This window comes from Dipodomys merriami, unplaced genomic scaffold, assembly GCF_024711535.1.
Source record: "Dipodomys merriami isolate MVZ:Mamm:240054 unplaced genomic scaffold, mDipMer1.0.p SCAF_2075, whole genome shotgun sequence".
NCBI classification, from domain to species: domain Eukaryota; kingdom Metazoa; phylum Chordata; class Mammalia; order Rodentia; family Heteromyidae; genus Dipodomys; species Dipodomys merriami.
The window spans coordinates 50,128-74,320 of record NW_027203466.1 but is presented as its reverse complement, the minus strand read 5'-3'; the positions used below and the strand labels follow the sequence as shown (position 1 = coordinate 74,320).

The 24,193-nt window shown below is 37.8% G+C and overlaps 1 protein-coding gene across 1 annotated transcript in view; it reads left to right on the top strand.

The window, feature by feature from the left end:
- The first annotated feature begins 1,310 nt into the window (after positions 1 to 1,310).
- LOC138833439 (dedicator of cytokinesis protein 9-like) overlaps positions 1,311 to 24,193 on the top strand; it is a 61,071-nt gene continuing 38,188 nt past the window's right edge. Inside the window, exons 1-7 of the mRNA XM_070031760.1 lie at positions 1,311 to 1,320; positions 3,018 to 3,151; positions 5,514 to 5,628; positions 9,068 to 9,134; positions 9,645 to 9,692; positions 12,253 to 12,320; positions 21,052 to 21,167. Coding sequence (XP_069887861.1) covers positions 1,311 to 1,320; positions 3,018 to 3,151; positions 5,514 to 5,628; positions 9,068 to 9,134; positions 9,645 to 9,692; positions 12,253 to 12,320; positions 21,052 to 21,167 — 558 coding nt within the window. The remainder of the gene's footprint in view (positions 1,321 to 3,017; positions 3,152 to 5,513; positions 5,629 to 9,067; positions 9,135 to 9,644; positions 9,693 to 12,252; positions 12,321 to 21,051; positions 21,168 to 24,193) is intronic.

Genomic DNA, 24,193 nt, shown 5'->3' with positions numbered 1-24,193 from the left:
TTATTTGAATGTCATTATAAGCATGATTCTGTTGTGTTATTCATGTTTTATGATATATTCTCAGGAGTCAACTAGACAAGTTTAGAAGCCTACTAATATGTTGAAAATCTTGATAGTGTGCCCTCTGTGACCTCTCTTATAGGATCATAAGAGAGGCATTTGGGGCTTCATGGAAATGATTAAAGGACATGAAGGAATGTTTTGTTTCATTTGACTCTATCCAATTCAGAATTCACCTTATTAGGATTTGGGATTCTTTTGAAGCTTAAAAGTGAGTTATTGGATATCCTTAGCATGACCCAAATGGCAGAGATGGGCTTTAATTGCTTTGCATTCATGGAATAGTTAGGCCATGAGACTCATTTAGTCCCTTTCACTCCTTATTGAATATAAAAATCCAAGTCTACTTTGTAGAAATAGACTCATAACAGGCTATTTTCTCCCATCTTGAATGCCTAAGTCCTTGTTACCTTTTAGGAGGATCTTCCAGGGAAACACTGCTTTTAAATTAGGTTTGCTAGGGAGTGTGTGTGTGTGTGTGTGTGTGTGTGTGTGTGTGTGTGTGTGTGTGTGTGTGTGTGTGTGTGTGTGTGTGTGTGTGTGTGTGTGTGTGTGTGTGTGTGTGTGTGTGTGTGTGTGTGTGTGTGTGCATATATGGTAGAGATGGTTGTTGTTGCTGTTGTTTGTTTTTCTGGTAGCTATAGCAACTCTTTTCTTTTGAACATAGGGTGCTCAAGATAAGGATCTTAGCCTTCAGGAGAAAGCTTTTTCCCTGTGGGGAATCTGATTTCACTAATTAAATTTGGAGCATGATACAAGAAAATTTCTAAAACAGATTCATTGCCTGAATAAAAACGATTCTGAGGGTCATTCATTTTAAAATGCAAGCCTTTTTAGGTGCAGATTCATTTTTTCTACCTACTCAGTACATTGGGCTGTTAATACAAAGTAGAGAGGAATGGATGAAACTCTTACATGTTGTTTCAGATCTTTAAGGATATTAAATACTTAGAAACACACATATACCCAGAAACAAACTAAGCATGTTGATTTGCTGCATTTGCATGTTTGCCTTAAATTGGGACTTTAATTTTAGAACCAAGCATGAAAAATCAAATTTTAAGGACTAATTTTACTTTACAGAGGACCTTTTTCTCCTGAATTCTATGTTTTAACTATGAAATATAATTATAATTAAGTGATTATGTGTATTTCTTTTATCTAAGTGTAGAAAAAGGGTCATAATTTCTCAAAAGGGTTTTCACCTATTCTGTGACAGTCACACATTTTCTGTTCTGGGGATAGCAGTCATGACTTACAGTAAGTGTCATGGGTCTTCCTTCTAAGAATAAAGACCACCTTGATGTTGCCTGAGAAATGGTGAGTTTATGCAAAAAATGGAGTGACTTACAAAAAATATTTTTGCTCAACTACTGGCTATATTCTGTGTTTATTTTTTTTTATTTTGTCTTAGAACTTTTATTTCAGTCCATGCCAACAATTATGCCTGCTGAAATCTAAAAGTAATGACAGGCTTACTGTGAGGTGCCAAAGATGGCATCTTTGGCTTGGGTCTATGAGGCTCTTCTTACAACTGCCAAGTAACAGAGTGACAAGAATCTTCCCTACTCTGCCCTTTTCCAGGCCTTTCCGTTAGAGGCATGGCTACCTCAGCCCAGAACTGTACAAGTCTAAAAGAATCATTTTTAATTATATCCTTATCCAAGTAGGAAATAATTTTTTACCTAAAACTCCATAGTATTAAGGTAGAAGCTGATTCCTGTTTTCAGACATTTATTTATTCATGAACTTCACAAATTTAATTCCAAGTTAGATTTTCTTTTTCCTTTTATCTGCAGTAGAGATCCCCAAAATGTTTTGTTTATAAGAATAAAAATGGAGCTGGGTGCCAATGTCTCAGACCCAGAATCCTAGTTGGAGCTGGGGCTGATGGTTCACGTCTGTAATCCTAGCTATTCAGGAAGCTGATATCCGAGGATCACAGTTAGAAGACAGCCCGGCAGGAAAGTTCATGGAACTCTTACTTAACTACCAAAAAAGGAGGAGGAGGCGGAAGAGGAAGGGGAGGAGGAAGAGGAAAACGGAGCTCAAGTGGTAGAGCACTAGGTTTGATCAAAAAGCTCAGGAATATTACCCAGACCCTTAGTTCAAGCCCCCAGAACTCACAAATAAGCAAACAGCAAAAAGATAAAATAAAAATGGACCAATTGTCATAGCTGTTCATAGTGTCCAGGGCTAAAACCAGCAGTTATGTTTATTAGAACTTACTTATCTGTTAACAGTTTTGTTTGTTAATAAATAGTACTCTTTATTTGGTACTTTAAACGAAATTAATAAGTACTTACATCCTAACAATTTAGTAAACATGTGAAATATAATTTTAAAAATAGTTGTATTTATAATACACACAACATGTACTAGTGAGTTATATATACCTGGTAGATACAGTTTCTCATACTTAGGAATCTTGTCTGCCTCTATTCTCACTTCCTTGTCCAAATTGATTTTTATCCAATACTACTTATAGCAACTACAGAACATCCAGCTTCACAAAGATACAACCAAATCAAAAAGAACATGTCCAGTGTTGAAACTGAGGTTTCCCTCCAAAGCCAAGTTATCACTGTTTTTCCTGAAATTTTAAAAAGTCCTGTAGAATTTTCTGGGGCTCCTACACATATAGTTTGCATTATATAACTTAATTTGATCATTGAATAGTTTTAGGTGATTTATCTTTTTTTTATGTCTCCATTCTATCCCATTCTGAAACAATGCCAATAAATGAATTGACATTTATTGTTAATGTTTCAGAATAAAGTTTGTTTTATCTCATTTTATATGACCTGATTCTTTAAAGTGGACACATTTGAATACCACTTTTGAACCCACTTCTTAACAAATATTAATGTCATAAATGCAGTTTCCTTTACAGTTCAATGCTTACTTTTATTTTGTTGTCTTACCAAACCTTTGTTCTTTTCTTGATTTCCATTTAGCTTCTCCATATACAACTTCAACTCCAAACATCAATAGTGTGAGAAATGCTGACTCAAGAGGATCACTCATAAGCACAGATTCGGGTAATAGCCTTCCAGAAAGGAATAGTGAGAAGAGCAATTCCTTAGACAAGGTAATTTCTTTTTCATTTAACACAGATGTTTATTAGATCTATTGGATTTAGTGCAAAGTAAATTTGCTTCATGTTTTAGTATCTGTTAAGTGAAACCTACTTTGTTTTGTTCTTTTGAGGCAAGGTCTTGTTATATAGTCCAGACTAAACTCAAAAATCATTATGTAGCTCTGGCTAGCTTGGAACTTGCAGTCCTCCTGCCTCAGCCTCCTGAGGATTGAAGGTGTGCCACCCAACACTTGGCTTGATTTTTTGCTTTCATAAAATGATCAGTTAATCTGGGCACTGGTGGCTCACGCCTTTAATCCTCACTACTCAGGAGGCTATCTGAGGATCATGATTCAAAGTTTCATGAGACTCTTATCACCAATTAATCACCAGAAAACTGAAAGTGGTACTGTGGCTCAGAGTGGTAGAAGGCTAGCAAAGTTGCTCAGGGATAGCACTCAGCCCCCATGACCACAAAAATAAAAAGATTCAGTTAATATGGATCACAGTTTTATGTAAGATTGGGGTCCACTTCCTGAAACACTCTTCTTATTCTTGTGGTGCTGGACTTAAGACCTGCTAGACAAGCTCTGTACTGCAGAGCTATGTCCTACACCCTTGAAATATTCTGTTTTGTTTTGTTTTGAATCTTAGATCAAGACAACTTTTAAAATGGAATAGGCACCTTAAACAAATGATTCTTTCAGAGCTAGAGAATACTTTTTATAACCCAGCCATCCAATGAACTTGGCATATTAGATCCAATACAAGGTCCAGAAAAGTTTAATTGATAATATCCATGATTTAGGAATAAGGTATGATTCTAAATCACTCAGTTTACCCTGTGTCCCACCTATAACACACTTCCTTGCTCATCTTTTACTTTAAAATTACTAAAGGCTTAGACTGTTTAGTACTTTGTGAGACACAATAAGGCTTGGCAGTTAAAGCTGGAACCATGATAGATTTCTATTAGCTTAGGTACTGATTCCTAAGTTATTTCAAGTTTTAGGAAAGTGTCTCTACCAATAAACAGCTGAACCACTTAAGGATTTATTCCTCATTGTCAGAAAAATGTCTGGAAAACATATTCCTTAGCATCAGGTTTGTGGCTGGCATTGATGTGATTATCTATGTACATGGTTGTGTCAAGGGGTGAACCTCTCTGTCTGGGTGTGTGTCATGATATGTTGAACTTTTCCCTTGACCCCAACATGCCTTCATGTGTAGAAGGAAAAGCTGCTAAGACGGCACTCCGCTTGTGTCATACGCAGTGCTGGAGAGGAGGAGGAGAGCTGCCAGTCAGCCAGGAAACACCGGGTCACTGTGGATTTTTCCCTTCTAACCATTCCACCTTTGCCAGAGGAAATGTTGCATGCTGCACCCTCCCTTCCACCACCAGAAGTACTAAGCTTTCCTCGCAGCTCCCATCTACAGGGCAGGGAGACCCAACCAATCCAGTTTTGCCACTAATTATACCTATATTTCCATTCTGAATAAAAATACAAAGCCTATTAACTGAGTCTGCTTAATATATATACATATACATATATTTCCTCCATTGGACATTTTCATAATTGGCCTTGACATTTTTGCCTTGACATTTTTTTGGCATTTTGGTTTAAAAAAATCCATATTTCAACTAGAAATACAACCTAGTTTTTACAATCTCCTCTGTTTTTAATCATGAGATGAGATTTTTAAGTTTGTTTTTTAAAATGTAAACCTGCTATTTGGTGGTAAAACTGTCCTCCCTCTCAGCCCCAAGCTTTCTGATGTTTGTTGTGTTGAGCTAAGCTGATGATGGGAGTAACCTCATCAGTTTAGGGTCTTTGGCACTGTGCTGAGGTATCGATATTTGTCCTGTTGGGCACCTGCTAAGTATTTTGTCCCAGCAGTGCTCAAAGATGGGCCCCAAAGTATATCCTGAATGACAGCACCTGGGCTCTAGGCTTTTGTGGCTGGTACACAGCAGTACTCAGGCTTTCTTGCTGTTGCGGGCCCTGGGTCTCTAGAGGGGAGGATGGCTGTGTGGTCTTCTGTATGTCCACTTCTATCTTTGTCCTAGCACACATACTTTTCTGCATGAGGTTTTACTTGGCATAACTAGAATGTATGAAAGGGCTGTGCCTCCTGACTTGTCCCTTAGAAAAGTGTGCACAAGAGACAAGCTAGAGCTCCAAGGAGCATTGTGTGTATTCTGTTTGGATGACGGTGTGCCTTTGTTTAATGGTGCCTGAAGTTTACTTGTACTTTTCAATTTGTATGACTCAACTCAATTCTAAGAACTTTTCTCTTTTCCAAGGCAAAAAAAAACTAATTGCATTTTTCTTAGTACTGCGGACTAGAAAAATTATCTGTATTTCCTTTTTAGCACCATCAAAGTAACACTTTGGGAAATTCTGTAGTTCGCTGTGACAAACTGGACCAGTCTGAGATTAAGAGCCTACTGATGTGTTTCCTTTACATCTTAAAAAGCATGTCTGATGGTAGGTTAAAAATTTTTTTTCTGGTTTGCTTTCCTTGTTTCAGTATTTAAGTTATTAAATTATATTCATTGCAAATATAAGACTTTATATATATATGTTAATAAATACAGTAGGAATGAAAGTCTTTGGAACGAGTGGGTAAGAGGGAACAGCTGATGCTATGCAAAACAAAAGAAATGTACATATTACCCAATGTGGAAGAAATAACTGTATTGCAAAGCTCATAAAATTCATAAATCTATATAGACCATGATAGACAATTTGCCCCATGAAAGTTAGAATGTGTCTGACTTTAAGCATCACTATCCCACAATACTGTGAAATTTGGGAAATTATGTAATCACTTAATCACAATTTTAAAAAAAATAAGTCTTTGGAAAAGACTAGAAAATTAGTTCTAAAACTGGATAAGCTTCCTTTTTTATTAATTTATATAAAATTTGAACCTACAATCTTAATTAAAAGAGACAGAAAGCAGATAAATGAAGTGACTTTTGGTTTGTTTGTTTGTTTTCTTCTATTTTGTCCAAACAAGCTTACTAGTAACTTATGTAACAATATTAGTCAGTCTCTCAAATCAGAAAACACAGTGTTCAGGAATCTAAGTATTTTTTCCACTTAAAAAATGACTGTGACAAACTGGGTGCCAGTGGCTCATTCCTGTAATCCTAGTTACGCAGGAGGCTGAGATCTGAGCCTCACAGTTCAGAGCCAGCCCGGGCAGGAAAGTCTGTGAGACTCTTATCTCCAATAAACCACTAGAAAACCAGAAGTGGTACTGTGGCTTAAGCAATAGAGTTCTCCCCTTGAGCTGAAGAGTGCAGGGACAGTGCCCAGGCCCAGAGTTCAAGCCCCACGACCGACAAAAATAAAAAAAGAAAAAGAAAATGAGTGTGAGATACTCCTGGCCTTAACTGAAGGGAGAGGTATTTATTTAGTTTTCTAATTGCAAAGTGGTACCACAATAGATTGTAGTTCTAATTAAGCATATACCAAGCCCTTTCTAATGAAAATGAAGAGCTCTTAGATTTTAGTCTGTATCACATAAAGTTTATAACCATGATAGGAGTGTTTAAACTCTAGTAGTGTGGTATTGTCAACCCCATGAAATCATGTCATAATTCTTACCCTGGTCACAAATCTGATCTTATTTTCCCTACAGCAAGTATAAAAGTATATAATAGACTTTCTTAAGGTCATTGAACTAAGATTAACTCTTGTGGAAACAAAATGCCAGTTTTTTGAGAACCTGAGAGGCCACTTGTACTGTATGTACCTAGTGACAACAGATACAGGTGTTAACACTTCCACTAAGATATGGTTCCTGCCTGAAAATGTAGATGTTATTATTATTATTACTTAATATTGAGCTCCCATTTCAGCAGCAGTAGAAGCCTGATTTCTTAAAACAGGTGATAGAAATGACCAGTTTCTCCTTAATATATTTATAAGAGAATTGTATAGTTTTGTTGTCCATATGTTACATTAAAATCACAATTTAAAGGTTAAAAAGAATAAAAAGAGGAGGAGGAGAAGACAGTAAGCCAGATTTTTTTTTAGTGATAAAGTCAAATATATAAATCAAATATAGAGCATTCCTAGTTACTCAGGAGGCTGAGATCTGAGGGTTAGGTTTCAAAGCAGCCCAGGCAGGAAAGTCCCTGAGACTTATCTCTACTAAACCACCAGAAAACTGGAAGTGGTGCTGTGGCTCAAGTGGTAGAGCGCTCACCTTGAGCTGAAAAGCTCAGGGACAGCGCTCAGGCCCAGAGTTCAAGCCTACTATTGACAAAAAAAAGTCAGCCTATAAAAGTTGGAGGGCATAGCTCAGTTGGTAGAGCGCCAGCCAATAAGCGAAAGTGTCACATATCTGAGTCCAAGTCCCCATCTTGGGCTAAAAAATGTCAACCCTTCAGAAAGTCATGCACATATTTTTTTAAATGCAGCTGCCTATTTAGAACAATTTTAGAGTATCTTTATATATGTATACATGACACTTCTAGGACTTGAACTTGGGGCCTGAGTGCTATCCCTGAGCATTTTTGCTTAAGACTAACATTCTACTAATTGAGTCACAACTTCACATCTAACCTTTTGTTAGTTCATTGCAGAAATTTTTTATCATCAAGGTCATAACAATATTCTCCTGTATTTTTTCAAAGTTTGTATTATTCATATTTTCACTTTTTTTTTTTTTTTTTTTTTTTTTTTGCTGGTCCTGGGGCTTGAACTCAGGGCATGGGTGCTGTCCCTGGGCCCATTTATGCTCAAGACTAGCATTCTACCACTTGAACCACAGCATCACTTCCAGCTTTTTCTGAGTAATTTATTGGAGATAGTCTCACAAACTTTCCTACCCAGGCTGGCTTCAAAATCCTCAGATCTCAACCTCGTGGGTAGCTAGAATTACAGGTGTGCGCTATCAGTGCCCAGCTTAATTTTTTTTAATTTTTTAATCAAATTGAGGTTTTTATGTGGTATAGAATGAAGGAGAAATTGTGACACAATTGATTTTGGTTGCTTACCAAATCAACAACCAAAATCAATTGTGTCACAGGAACTACTCTTTCCTTTTACCTGTTTGACATTTAATGAGCACCTCAGTGCTAGACCCTTCATTTTCTTTCTCTGTGCAAAGCCATAGGGCTCAGCCAGTAGCCTGAGCCCAAAGCAAGGCATAGCAGTGACAGTGCTTTACCCTGGCTGTTGTGTCTGGGGTGTGCTGTGGACCACCAAGGCGTATAGAGCAACTCTAAGGCTCTCCAGCTTTCACATGGCTTTTCCAGGGCTCACCTTACCAGGATGGCCAGCCTCAAGGAACAAGCTTATCCATCTAGATTCTGAGTTTAAAAATCTTCCAAAGCTGGAATATACCTCATCTTCCCTCATTACTAATCTAATGGGTCAGACATGTCCTTTAGAATCAGGTACATTTGGCTGGGAAGGTGGCTCAGTGGTACAGTGCTTGCCTTGCATGCATGAGGCCCTGGGTTCAATTCCTTAGCACCACATAAACAGAAAAACCCAGAAGTGGCTCTGTGGCTCAAGTGGTAGAGCATTTGCCTTGAGCTGAAGAGCTGAGGGACAGCACCCAGGCCCAGAGTTCAAGTCCATGACCAACAACAACAAAAAAAAAGAATCAGGTACACTTGATTTAAACCCCTATTCAGCCAGGATTCTTTGGGCATGCAAGTGGGAGCATTATGTAATTTCTCTGAGCCTCTCTTAGTACAGCTATAAATGGGAACTCCTTTCTGCATATGGTGAGGGTGAGAATTAAATGACACAATATGGGTGGAATCTGGAGAACCTCTGGCACACTGCCTGTAGTAACATAGATTTCTTGCTACGTATCTTATGTTTTCTAGGGTCCTCCCCTACTGTCATAATAGGTAATTATGCATTGTGATTCTTACCAAATAAATATTTATTTTTCTAGATGCTTTGTTTACATACTGGAACAAGGCTTCAACATCTGAACTTATGGATTTTTTTACAATATCTGAGTGAGTAGATTGTTTTTCCTTATTGCCTCTTGGTTGTTTCCCAGATAATCAAGATGTATAAAGAATAGTGTGTACTTGGGCCAGAACTGTAGTTTATGTCACATCTTGTCTTACTTCTTAAGCTGTTTCTCATAGACCTGACTCCAGTACATATTTTCAGAGATTATGAGCCAATGATCAGTGGCCAGCCTTAAATTATTGCAGATATGTGGTTGTGATAGGTGAGATACTTACATAAATAAGCCATTTTAATCAAGTAATCTAAAATTTACTCAGTGGATTGGGCCTTTGTTCTGTGGTGCTCTGCCAATTACCATAAAACTGATACTGCGCAGGTCTTCACTGACTGCTTAGTCATTTTCTCTGGGTTCAAAGGACCTTCCAGAGACTTCTTGAAAGCCAGAAGTAACGGAAAGATAGCAGACATTTTTAATAAACTTGTTATTGCTAATGGGTACTGCAATTATATTTATTTTCACATTCGTTAATAATTTTACATTCTGTCTGCAGAGTCTGCTTGCATCAGTTCCAGTACATGGGGAAGCGATACATAGCCAGGTACTGTGGGACAGCCTACTTGGAAATCCCATGTTGTTTTCTGTGTTACTTGGATCTGAATGTGTAGGAGTAGTCATCTGTGATGATTGACAGATGTGGTTTATATAAACAGCTATAAAGACAGCTGGCAGGCATTGTATTGCCACCATAGAATCTGGCAGTGCCTTTTCATCAGTGTTCCTACGTCCCTCATTCCTGTTTGTTCTCGTGTTTCTCTCTTGGAAAGATTGTCTCCAATAGACTATTGCTAGTTCTATGCTCCTTTCCAGATTCTCACACTATTTTATCTCCTCTCTCTTCTACCTGGTTCCTCTTTATATATATTCTCCTTTCTCCATTATTTCTCTTTCCATTCCCCACCCCCCAAGAGCATTCTTATCAGTCCTGCTCCTTACTAGAAAGATACTAATTTCTTACCTAATTACCTGCCTTTCTTAAAAGTTTTTACACACAATCTCAATTTTGTATGAACTTCCACAAACCTCTAAAATGGAGACTTTCCTCTTCTTACTCTGAATAATCACTAAGTATCCCGTATTCGTATCTAACTAGAACTCTTTGTTGAGTATATAACTCCCCCTACACTGTCCTGGGCTGTACTCTCCCAGGTTCTAGCATCTGTAGCCAGACAGCTGCTTCAGTGGTGACATTTCCTTGAAGCATTTTTTTTTCTAATGCTCAGTAGCCATTGAGTATGTCTGTGGTCCATCCTGTATCACTATATGTAAGGAGGTTTGTTTACATCTCATAGTATTTATTATTTTTTTAACAGCTTAACTTCAAGTAAACTTATATTTTAAGAAAATCTTAGAGGTTTAGTTGTAATTGAGATTTGTTTTTCTTACCTAAAATTCTGTTTAATAGTAATGAAATAGGACAGAGATGAATAGACTTTCTATTTTAAGTGTGAAGATTTGCCTAAAATAGCAATGAAATAGGACAAAGATGAATAGACTTTCTAAGTGTGAAGATTTGCCTTTTATGTCAACATTAGAAATTTTCAGAATTATGTTCTATATTAAATAAAAGTATGTGTTCTCTTTTAAAGAAAAACAAACTAGAGAGATGATTTGTTTTCCTACTATTAATACTATCTGGTTTTAATTGAATTGTGGTAATTTAAAGTTCTCTAATCTTGTATTTTTATTGTAACAGTGATGTTTGTGTCTTAAAGTATTAAGTGCAAGTATATACAAAGTACCTTCTTGCCAGTCCTATCTTATTCCTTGACTTGCATTCTCACTGACTTTGTCCGTGAGGAGGGTGAACACTGTATTTTGTAGCAGAAAAGCACTGTGCTGGGTGTGCTTCACACCCCCTTGCAGTTATTGCCATATATGTCACAAGATAGCATTTGGAAAAGGTTGTACAACTAGAATTTCAATGCCTCAGAGCTTAAAATGGTGAATGTGGGAAGCTGAAGATTTCTTCCTGACAAAATATTTTAAATTGGGTTTTGTGAAGTGGTTGACTTTCTTTTCCACATGGGTATAAATTTTTTCTAAGAAATCTGACTTTATGAGCCTCTGTATATAGTTGCATTTAATATGGACTACATTAAAAATATGATAGGCAGAGGAAGATGAGAGTGGAGATGTGTTACCTTGTCCCATGTGCTGTGGAAAGATATGTCCTGCCTTATTCCAAAATCACCATGGTTTCTGCTGCATGAGAAAGAGATCTTGAGCCATGATGTGAATGTTGTCAGTGTCTGCCATCCCCAGTGGTCCGGTTATGTGAACACGGGGCCTCCTCCTTTCACTTGGAAACCAACCACCCAGAAGCATGCTGTTAGTGATAGTCCATGCATGTCCCTGTTCTCCTACACACAGTAACACAGCAAGGGGCACGGTTGGCTTTGGGACAGGGGACAGGTCTCATTCCAGCACGGGTCTTATTTTCCATCTGCTCTGGTGATGGTACACAATAGGAAGTCAGCTGTTTGATTGCTAACCCAGATCACTCTTCTGTTTTCTCTACTTGACTGCTGACAAGTTTAACAAAGTGTATGGCTCTTCTTCCTGCTTGGGTAAGAACAAAAGTGTTAAAACTGCCTCATCTACTCTGTCCCATTGCATGTTTGTTCTGTTTCTTCCAGTGCATTTTTTCCAAAATAGAAAAACATGTTTTTGCTCTTTTAAACATATGTAATCCATAAAGGTTCACGATGTTCTGACAGTTGTTAGAACACCCGCCTGTATAAAGCAGCACATTGAAATGACGTTCACTGTTTTAAAAGTTGCGTCTCCAACATACTTTCTAAAAACTGAGGATGTCTGTGCTTTGGCTTGATTTTTTGCTTCTTTGTTGTTAGGTGTTTTGCTGTGAACTCTGTAAGATCTGCCTCCTGTTTGTGTCTGGCTGCTCAGCTACACTCCATCAAAGCGTGGCCCTATCCCCTGTGCTGTGTCCTAGCTTCACTAACCCTCCTATCTTGCTGCAGAGTAACACATCTAACTTTTGCTTCTATCCCATCTCACTCATGTTGCAGGAACCAGGAGGGGTTGGGATCCATAGTTCATGATCGAAAATCTCAGACATTGCCTGTTTCCCGTAACAGAACAGGAATGATGCATGCCAGATTGCAGCAGCTGGGCAGCCTGGATAACTCTGTCACTTTTAACCACAGTAAGTCCCATGACATACCATCATAACAGCCAGACATCTCACTGCCATCTCAGAGGATAGAGCCCCGGCCACACCATATCACATCACCAACTTGATTTTTCTTCCAGCTCAGAGCAAGTAGGATGAAGAGATCATGGCACAGATCCATTCTCTGGAGGAGAGTCTTGAGCACTGGGGAGTGACATAATGTGGAACATGGTCAACTACAGCTTTATCCTTAAAACGTTAGGCCTTTTGCCCCATCCTCCAAACAGAATTGGGCAAGTTTGATGGCCAAACATTCTCCCATGTTTGAATTCATGCCTGTAGCCAGTTTCTCGTTGATTTTCCCAGTGCCTCCTGAGAAGATCTGGGATAGATTCCTTCCATCTCTATCTCATGCCAGTAATTGATCAAGCATCCACATTCTGACATTCCGGCTCTGAATGTATGTTACACCTTACACTGCTGTGAAAACAACGCCCTCGAATCAATTTGTGAGGGTGTGGAAAAGCGTCCAATAACGAAGTGACTTTTTCTGTGTTTTCAGTGTGAGAAAGATATCAAGTGTGCTTGGGATTTCTGTAGACAATGGTAAGATTTAATCAGGTTGAAGTCTGCTTTTAAGGCCGCTTCACTTGCAAACCAAGACTTTATTCATCTTGCCTTCCTAACTTTTGGGGCTTTTCTAACTTCACAATAGAGATCTTGCCAATACATGGGAGCATATTTTTAATCTACTTTTATCAGTCACTAGAAGAGATGTGTCATCATGTGCTATTTCTAGAAATATTAGCATTTCATGTGCTTATGGGTTTCTGAAAGCAAAAAAACCTAAAAGATTTCAGCTTTGCAGCCCATAAAAATTAATATGACCATCTATAATAAATCCCATTTCTCTTAGTGTCTCTGAATTACTTCATCTCCTCTGCAAGCATGACGTAACTAGTCATTGTTTCACCTTGTCACTTACTGGTTATCATTCCAACTGCTGTCTTTCATACCTGAATATCAAAAATCTTCCTATCATTTCTAATTACTGTGATTTTTATACCTTTTTCTTAATATACTTTAAGAGTAAAGACATTATACTCAAAACTTATATTGGTAATAGTTCAAAATAATACTATTACGGTATCAAATTACAGCACCTCCCCACATTTGCACCCCAGCAGTTAAACATAATGGTATAACCCCTCTACTTCTTTTGAAGCTTAGTTAAATCAGTATTATGTAAGTCTGCCACACATTGACTTGATAGCCTTAAAACACTAGTTCTAAGGTCTTCACTTAACTGTAGGACACACAGGGACACACTTCAGGATACAATACTTGATTGTTGAACTTCTTGTTTTAGCTCTGAAGACAAGGGATTGAAAAAAAACAAAACCAGGAGCCTTGGGGTTTTTTTATTTTAATTTCCTATTTAGCAGCAGAAATAGGTGATACTTCTATTCACCAGAGTGTTTATATAATAATACGTACTTAAACCTTAAAATATTAAAAAAAATATGTAAGCAGACAAAGGTCCTACCTCCAAAGGTAGTGTTTTAAGAAAGAGAAAATAAACAAAAACATGATTAACAAATAAATGATTAACAAATGAAGAAACAACCTTAATATGCAGAAGCTCCTCCTGCTGCAAATTTTTGGTGGTATTTTGAATCAGAGGAGAGAGACAGCTGGCCGCGTGTTGCTGCCAAAAGCCATGGTTGATTTTCATTCTTTCTTCCTGCTACCCACAGAGAGCCTGTCTTCCCTACCTCCCTTCCCTTCCATCTCTCTTTTTAACTTTTATCTATTTTTTTGGTGACACATTGTCCTTGGTCACATTTTCTCCTACTTTTCCAGGAAATAGTATATTGCTGATTCAGCATTTGCATGTGATTCTACAATTCCTTTTCATCCTGAGTTGGTTCTGATGTTTTGTAAATTAGCCTGTCTTCTCCTAGAACTCAGTCTTCCTTGCTATCTCTTACTCTGATTAGGCTGAGTGGCTTCAGCTTTTCCTTCACCAGCTCTTTGAATTCCATATGAAACTCTGCCTGAAACCACAAGAAGAGTATATGACTGGATTATGTATACACATGTATGTGTGTGAACATGTGTATGCATATGTATACACACTTGTTCATTTACATATGTACCTAGGTATTCTGTGGGAAATGTGTGACCATGTATGTCTCATTGAGAAAAAAAAATCTTTACTTAGCAATCAATACAATACCTTCTCTTGGGCCAACCAAATGTGACATACATCCAACATGCAAGAGACCTCCAAGGAGACCCCAGAACTGAAAATGAATTTCCTCCTGAAAATAAAAAATAGGAAAAGACTCTATATCTGCAGTATCCATTTTTCCTCTTCCTTTAGGCTCTGTCAGACCTCAGTTTGACGAGCAGGGAGCAGCAAAGGCCCAGGAGAAACAGTTCTTTGTAGGTGTGGCCATCTGCAGCATCGGGTACACCTATGAAGAGTAGGTTGTTGAAAGAGACACTCTGTGCTACACATGTAACTTATCAGAGACTTAAATTTAGTTTTTAATATGGAAGAAAATAATGAAAATGATCCTACCTTGACCAACTAGTCCTAACTTTAGAACACTTAAAGAACTTGGGTCATTGCCCAGGTAGATCAGTATTTTAGCATACTTAGACACTGACTTCTTTCATGTAACCTGTGTCAAAGGACAGACTGGGAGTTATAGCTACATATAAAACATGAATAGCTCCAATTGAAGGTGAAACTGAATGAAGACTGATTGCAAATAAGGGATACACTTACAAATATATATAAAATACAAGTATATATAAAATACATTGTGCTTGCATTGATATCATATATTGTTCTGGTACTCTTAAGTTCATTTGCATAGAATTCATATTTCCCACTGGTATGATAGGAGGGAAAGCTGGCCCAGAAGTAGGAACATCTGAAGAAAACCTGTAATTTATAGAGCCTAATATAAGAGGCATTATAAGACCACTAGGTCAAGTTGCAGAGAACAGTTTCAAATCAGTGTCAGAAAGCATTTCTCAACTGAACTGCCCAGGTGTGGTCTGTGTGTGGCACATGCTAAGCTGTCTATTAAAGCTGGTGTGGGCACCTGTAGCTGGGGTATGAACTCAAAGTGGATGAGGCCCTTTTGGAGATATTGTCCTGATCACTTTAGCATTGTGTATGAAATCAGACACCCTGGCTTGAGGTCTCATGTAGCACTAAAATTCTCTGCTATCTGTGAAATGCAAATTAGCAGGTAGATGTAGGTAAATAGTTCTTATATGTGAATACATGCATCACTGAATAAAAAAGAACATTTTTCAAAAGCTTCTAAGCATGCATAATATATCTTAAAAATTGGGTAAAATGTATTTTGATATTTTAAACATATAACCTCAAGATAATAAGTATAAACCCATATTTCTTTGATTCTGAGACAGTTTTGTATATTTTCTTTTTTTTTCTTTTTTTTTTTTTGTTGGTTGTGGGACTTGAACTCTGGGCTGAACGCTGTACCTAAGCTCTTCAGCTCAAGGCTAGTGCTCTACCACTTGAGCCACAGCAGCACTTCCAGTTTTCTGATGGTATATTGGAGTTCACAATCTCACAGACTTTCCTGCCCTGGCTGGCCTTGAACCACAACCATCAAATCTCGGCCTCCTGAGTAGCTAGGATTACAGGCATGAGCCACCAACACCTGAGTTTTGTATATTTTCTAGTGTTTCTGAAATCAGAATGTATATTCCATCTCATATGTAGTAGTCTTATCATGGCTTTGCTTATTATAATTGATGGATCTCAGGATTGAGAAAGTCAGGTAGAGTGCCCACTTAGTCATGTTAATGTTCTTAAAGACAAATTTAGAGTGTGTATTTTTGCAATTTTGGGTCTGTATCACACTGGATACCATTTTCAGAAACAGATTGTAGTACTCCATGGAAAAGAGAAAGTTGATGGCATGATACTCACATTCTAATATGTGAACTTCTATATTAGCCTATGGTAACAAATCACATAATTTTTGCTGTAGTCTATTGTTCCTGACTCCACATTCTACTCTCTGCCCAACTCTGAGGAAAGCCTTTTTTTTCCTTACTGATATTGAGATTTGAACTCAGGAACTTACAGGCAATCTACCACTTGAGCCAGGTCTCCAGACCTTTGGGCTTCTATACTTCTTTCAGATAGCATCTAATGTTCTTACCTGGACCAGGCTTGCTCTATTTACTCTTCCTATATAACCAGAATGATAAATACTTGCTACCATGTCCCCCCAAAAAAATTAAAAATAAGAATTTTGATTTTACAAAGGGAAGGTAGCTATCAAATAGAAGCATATCTATGAGATGTGAATCTGACTTACTCTTCTCTCTCAGACTTCCTCTGACTGTCAGAAAGGGCATGTATGTGGGTCAGGTTTCTATCCTGCCTACTACATCATCTTCAATGTCATGTCAGTGGGGAAGGACGAAAAGTTTTCTTCGTCTTCTTTTTTTTTTTTTTTTGGTCAGTCGTGGGGCCTGAAAACTCTTGGCCTAGGTAGGCGCTGTCCCTCAGCTCTTCAGCTCAAGGCTAGCGCTCTATCACTTGAACCAAAGCGCCACTTCCAGGAAGAAAAGTTTTAAGTGTTCAGTTGAGCTATTCAAATAAAGTAGAGGAAGGTTAACGAAATCTAAACATAACATATCATAGGGAGTGTCTCATTTTTGTTCCTCATGTACCATATATATATATATATATATATATGATAGATAGATAGATATAGATAGATAGATAGATAGATAGATAGATAGATAGATAGATAGATAGATAGATAGATAGGTTTTTTTTTTCCTTGTCAGTCATGGGTCTTGAACTCAGGGCCTAGGTGCTATCCCTGAGTTCTAATGCTTAAGGCTAGCACTCTATCCCTTGGAGCCACAGCTTCACTTCTGGTTTTCTGGTATTTAATTGGAGATAAGAGTCTCATAGAGTTTCCTACCCAGGCTAACTTTAATTGGAGATAAGAGTCTCACAGACTTTCCTACCCAGGCTAGCTTTAAACTGTGATCCTCAGATCTGAATAGATAGGATTATAGCTAAGGTTACAGGTGTGAGCCACCAGTGCCTGGCTCAAAATATTGTGATTTTTTTGGGGGGCGGGGGGGGGGGTCCGGTCGTGGGGCCTGAACTCTGGGCGTGGGCGCTGTCCCTCAGCTCTTCAGCTCAAGGCTAGACCTCTACCACTTGAGCCACAGCGCCACTTCTGGCTTTTTTTCTTTTTGCTTATGTGGTGCTGAGGAATCAAACCCAGGGCCTCATGCATGCAAGGCAAGCACTCTACCACTGAGCCACCTTCCAGCCCGATATTGTTATATTTTAAAAGTAAGTCTTTTCCTCAGAGTAACAATAGAACTGAAATTGTGTAAAGTTACACAATAATGAATGCTACAGATTTCCAAGGTAGCTCACAGCAGGCATGCCAGGATGGTACACTTGTGAAGTCCTACACTCTGTTCCTGATCAGCAGGACCAGAGGAAATTCAAACAGTGTTCAAAGGCACCATTGCCCACTAGTGGACATGAGCATTATTTGCACTGCACTCCCTCTCCTGCCAGAGTGAGAATCTGCTTTCAAGAACTTGCTAACTTTGATTTAAGAAGTTTCACTAGGACTGGAAAGGTGGCTCAGTGGTAGAGCGCTTAAAGCGTCTTGCACACTTGAGGCCCTGGGTTCAATTCCTCAGCATCACATAAGCAGGAAAAAAAAAGCCAGAAGTGGCGCTGTAGCTCAAGTGGTAGAGTGTTAGCCTTGAGCTAAAGAGCTGAGGGACAGCGCCCAGGCCCAGAGTTCAGGCCCCACGACCCGCCCCCTCCCCCCCAAAAAAAGAAGTTCACTATCTCTTACTAGTACTTTCTTGAATTGTGTCATTTTCCTGTGTTATGTAACATGTTACTGTTGGCTAAAGCCTTCCCTGATATGCAGCTCTGTTCCAGGTCTTAGTCCATGACTATGAACAGTCTCTCTGTGCTGCCATTTCATTTTATAGATTTTTGAAAATAGACCTAGCTCAGGAATTCTTTGATTTTTGAGATGGAACAGTGTGGGGAAGAGCACAGGTATGACATTGGAGCTAAAGGAACCATTTTTTTAAATATTTCTGTATAGCTCAGAGAAAGACAGACTGAATTAATTTGAATCTCATTCTTACTCTTAGGGAAATGGGATAAATGGCATTATGTGTGATGTAATAACTTAGAGAAATTGTATCATTACCACATTTTCCATAATGTATGCATAATTATATAAACTCAATTAGCATAGCACTTTGGTTGCCAAATTCTAATTCTTTAACTGTTCCAGACTTTTAGCCAGGAATAGACAAAAATCGGTAGAAATTCCTGTGTAGGCCATTTCATTTATAATAGTCTCATGGTTACACTAATGAATAGCTTAATCAATAGAGAGAAAAGGACAGTTTTGTGCAGAAAAGGTATTAAAATAATCAGCAGGCCAAGTTCCTTGTTAAAATTTAACCTAGACCAAAAAGTATTTGGGGTAAATGGCAGCCTACCATAAATGTTCCCTTGATGTGTGTGAAAATTTTGGTTGGCCTAATAGGAGGTATTTTTGTTGGTTTTGGTTTTTTGGTTCTCTCTTAGCATGACTTGTAATCATTTTCACAGTGGTCATCAATCTGTATTTTTCATCTTTCATCATATCTGTGTCTTACCAAACCTTACTAACCAAAGTAAAGGCTTGACTTACATAAAGGCAGTACTAATAATATTAGTACCCCAATATCCATCTTAATTTTCTGGAGATTTCTTACCCAAAACATAAAAAGAGGGCTGGGAAGATGGCTCAATGGTAGAGCGCTTGCCTTGCATGCCTGAGTCCCTGAGTTTGATTCCTCAGTACCACATAAGAAAAAAGAAAAAAGCCAGAAGTGGCAGTGTGGCTCAAGTGGTAGAGCTATAGCCTCGAGCTGAAGAGCTGAGGGACAGCGCCCAGGCCCAGAGTTCAGGCCCACGACCGGACCCCCCAAAAAAAATAAAATAAAAAGAAATAGAGCTAGTATGGTGCCAAATGTATCACAGATCCTTATTTCAGAGGGTCACTGGCTCTGCCAGAGACAAAGTAGTACAGTCTATAAACAAGAAACCTCACAACCTCCTCTTTAAAAATCAAGTACTACGGTGTGCTTCTTTAAAGCCATTCTGTAATTCTAACATTAACTGATAACAGAATGATGTCATTCTAGTTACTTTTTTTTCTCCTAAAAATATGTAGTTTAATACAATCACCTGATAGGAGTTTGAGGTGTAAGTTCTACTTTTCCTCATTACTGATCTTAAGGAAATACCTAGGTTTTCTGAACTTCATTTTTCTGATCTGTTTCCTAATATCTTCATCTCTGGAGTGTTCAGAAAATTGTCAGTTAATAAATGTTTTCTTTTTACTCCTTGGATAAAGACAATGCCTTATGTTTTATTATATTGCCATCTTTCTGTACAGTCTTGATCAATACTGTAAACATCTTTGCATACCTATTTGTATTTCTGCTAATGCATACCATTTCATGATTTAATATCTTAAATTGTATGTCAAATTGCATTTATAATAGTACCAAATTGATTTTGTAGCCACTATACAGGTTTCATTTTAGATTTAAATTATATATGATTAAGCTAAACTTACATAACAGAGTCTTCAAGTCCTTTCCTTCTCTTAAACATTTCTTTCAGATATATTGGCTTTTATGCTTTTATTAAAGCAAGTAGGATACTTCACAGCACAGTCAACTCTTGATTATCATTCAGGATTCTAGCTATTAATTCAAATCTTGATGTTATTGATTTGATGCTTTTATGTGTGTGTGTGATAGACCAGGCACTGGCACTAACTTTTTTGCTCAAAGTCTAGCACTCTAACACTTGAGCCACAGCTTCACTTTTAGCTTTTTTGGTGCCTTATTGGAGATAAAGAATCTTACAGACTTTGTTGCTTTGAACTGAGATCCTCAGATCTCAGTCTTCTGAGTAGCCAGGACTATAAATGTTACTGTTATAGCACTAACTATGTATCAGCCATTATCCTATTCACAAATGTTAATGAATTTAATCCTGACCACTACCCTTGGAAGTAGATACCCTTATTACCATCCTACAGATGAGGAACTGAGATACAAAGAGGTTAAATAACTTGCTCAGTGTCCCACAGCTAGAAAATGGTGGAGCTGGAGCTGACAACCAGTAGCCTGATTTCAAGTCCATCTTCTTAATCCCTGTGCTGTCTGCTGTCTGTCCACATGGGAAGCTTGGAAAGTCTCACCCACCCTCAGTACTTCCAACATTCTGACAACTCAGTCAAGTAGCTATATTGATCATTGCCTGTCTTGGTGCAAGTCCTGGCTCCACTGTTTACTACCTGTATGATGAGTTGTTTGCTCCTATTTCCTTATCTGCAAAAAGGGTTTAATAAGGTTCATACTTCATAGGGCTATTGAGGGATTAAATGAAATAATACATGTGTTCTTAAAATCATGGCTGTTATATAGGAGGCACACAATAAATGTTTCCTAATGCCATTGCCCTTCCATAGTTGAAAAAGATTCATAATTAAATGGAAACATTACTAATACCACTCTTTCTAGACAAGGCCCAGAAGAGGGTCTCTGTAAATAATCAAAAGTTGACTGTGACTCTCTCACTCCAACAACTTCGTTACCAGAAGCACTGGGTATTAATTCTGTGTTGTAATTCACACAGGCTATGGTCATTCAGACGCAGATGTTCTTCACCAGTCTCTATTGGAAGCCAACATTGCCACTGAGGTTTGCCTTACGGCCTTGGACACACTGTCTCTGTTTACACTGGCATTTAAGGTGTGTATTAAATACTTCATGGGTAGAGTTCTACCTGCTATATCCATTTGGCTTATTAAGCTCAACTAGCACAAATATATGACATTGTAGTTAGGATTTTTCTGGGAGCAGTGTTTCATTGTGATTTTTCACTTTAGCTTCTGTTTATGCTGCTGTAAGGAGACCATGAATTCTTAAGTTAATTTAATGAAACTTTTATAGTGGATGGCTTTAATCCCATGAAATAAAGCTTCATTAGCCTACATATGCTGAGTATGTGGCAATAGAGGAAACAGTGCTGGAGGCAGTTGACATTTGGCTAGAAGATAGCACTTGCCCTAACCCCTTGAGATGAATCATGGGAACCTAACCAGCCATTTCTGCCTTGACTATCTCTAAACATGTCTAAATGCTATAGCAGTTAAATTAGGTATTTATAGAGTACAGAACAATCAGCTACAAACCCATTCAGCTTTTTCAGATGTTTTGTTATTGTGATAAAAGTGTTTCTGGGATAAAAAAAAATGAAAAGGTCTTTGTGTATATGTGTGTTGTTCTTAAATTTTAGAAATATATAAGTAATTGGAGATGAGTACTTCAAGCCACTATCTTGGTATTAGGAACCTAACACTTCTCATTCTTGCATAATGATTACTTCCATTGTGGCATAGAAAGGGGAAATTGAGTTAGTGTTAATATGCTATGAATATTAAAACAATATGTTTCACTGCATGGGTATTTAGGATAACCAAAGTCATTCTCTGTTTAACTTGTCCCAACTACTTATAAAGCACATTGCTTTAGTGGGGACAGTAAAACAAACTAGTAACCCCAAACTTATATCACCAGGTTTTAATACTGTTTTATTCCCCTTAGTAGCCCTGTTGTTCATGTCTCCCATAAAATGTTACTAGGAACCTTAGTTGAAAGATGATGAACTACAGACCTTCATGGGATAAGTCTGGGAAGTAGTAGTCTCTCCTAGTCACTCTCCAAGAGTGGTCTCCAGGTTGGCAATAGTTACCACCCCTGGCAACATGTTAGAAATTCAAATTCTCAGGCCCCAGTCCAGACCTCCTGAATCAGAAACTCCAGATGTGAGACCTAAATCCTCCAGCTTGAGAACCTTGGATAATTTTTCATGTAAAAGTCTATGTACAGAGACCACGAAGATTCTGAATATGAATAATTGGTATGCACACATGCCTCAGTACTAAGCATGGATCCTTTAGTCCAGAACAACAGTGGCAACATGCCCTTCACTCTGGCTGGGGCCACTGTTTTAATATATTCATGACTTAAAAGGGTGTATTTCATAAACTGAAGTAGTTGCATGCAGGAAAGTATGGTTTTTCTTGTGGCTCTCCTTTGGTGTCTGTTAACATAATCCCAAACTTATGTGAACCTTTCAATATTTAATGTGTTCAAAAATTTAATATGAAATGAAGTGAATTTAATCTGAAAATGTATTTTTAGCAATTCTATTTAAAGTCTTTTTAAAATTTGAACTGTGCCATAATTGCTAATACATAACTATTAGGAGTAAGTAGAACTAAAAGAGCAGGGCACACATAGATAACAGTGGTCTCCATGAGGGGTTTGTGATTGATCTATTTTAACATCCAGCCTAATATGCACAGATAACATGAGACATAGGTCGTAGTTCATAGCCATTGTTAGGAAAACAAATGTGTTGTGAAAAGTAAGGTTTCTAAACTATGACTCCTAGGAAAAATGGTGTTCACATCAAAACATATAAGTGATGGATATAATTGTGTATGTGTGTGTGTGTGTGTATACAGCTTCTCATAGTTGAGAATTATATCACACTCATATAATTAGTCAAATTTAATTAGTAAGTTTTCTCTTTAAATTGTTCTGTTTTCATATGATATGACAATATAGTGCCTCAGTACTTAATAAAAGATCACTGAATTCCTGGTATTTTATCATCTGTGATACATCTGTCCTGACTGAACCTGAAATATATTTTTTTCCTTGAGTCAGATTTTCCTTCCAAATAAGATGAAGTAAATCTTGCTTTGAAATGTGACTTTGGCCATAATTTGCTATGTAGCAAAATCATTTAGCCATAATCTGCCTCTGTTTTATTTGGCCATATTGTATGATTGGTTTGAAATAATCTCTTGAGATTTTTTTATTAACCATCATTTGGGAAGGAGGAGACAGTACTAGGGCTTAAACTCGGATATTTAACCTTGCGAATCAAGCTCTTTGTCACTTGCTTCCAGCTTCATCATTGCAGTCATTTTTACCTATTTGTGCAGCATGCGTGCACATCTTTCCAAAAACACATGCCTTTGTTCAGACCACCTTGTCATATATTTAAAGCACCATATGTATTTGTACACAATACTCCAGGCTGACTTTTTGCTGGTGTGAACCTGCAGCTGCACTGTATATTTAGCCATGATGGGAGCTTTAACTAACCAATATTCTAGAATGCTGAATTAGTGTGAATATTCTGCTGTGGTGACGAAATTTTGAAGAACTGTTGAAAACAATTGATGACAGTCCTCTTGCTTGATAAATCCATGAAACATTACGAACCTACTAGCTGCCTCTAACTGAACTAAACCACAATTTCTACTCGTTTACAGTAGTTGTGCAGAGTCACTTTTAGAGTTACTGTTTTACAGAGAGAATACTCAGGATGAATTCTGTACATGCTCTACTTTACCAAATTGCCTGATTATTGAATGTTTAGCAGAATGCCTGAGAAACCTGATTAGGGAGGGACTTCACGTTTAGTGGACCTTCTTCATGTTCCTTACTTTACAGTCTCCTCCTGCTACATACATCTCATAGTTAGCCAACTTCTTTAATACCACTCCTCTGTTGGAATAAGGTCTTACAAAAATCACCTCTGTACCAGTTGCTGATGTATAGTAAAAAGAAGTAAATCAATAGAAGCCAAATTAATACTAAGCAACAATGTTTCTGGAAACTATAGTGTAATTTTCGGAGAGATCCCCAAAGCATAAATGTACTAATAATTTATTTTGTTCTACTAGGGCTTTTTGCAC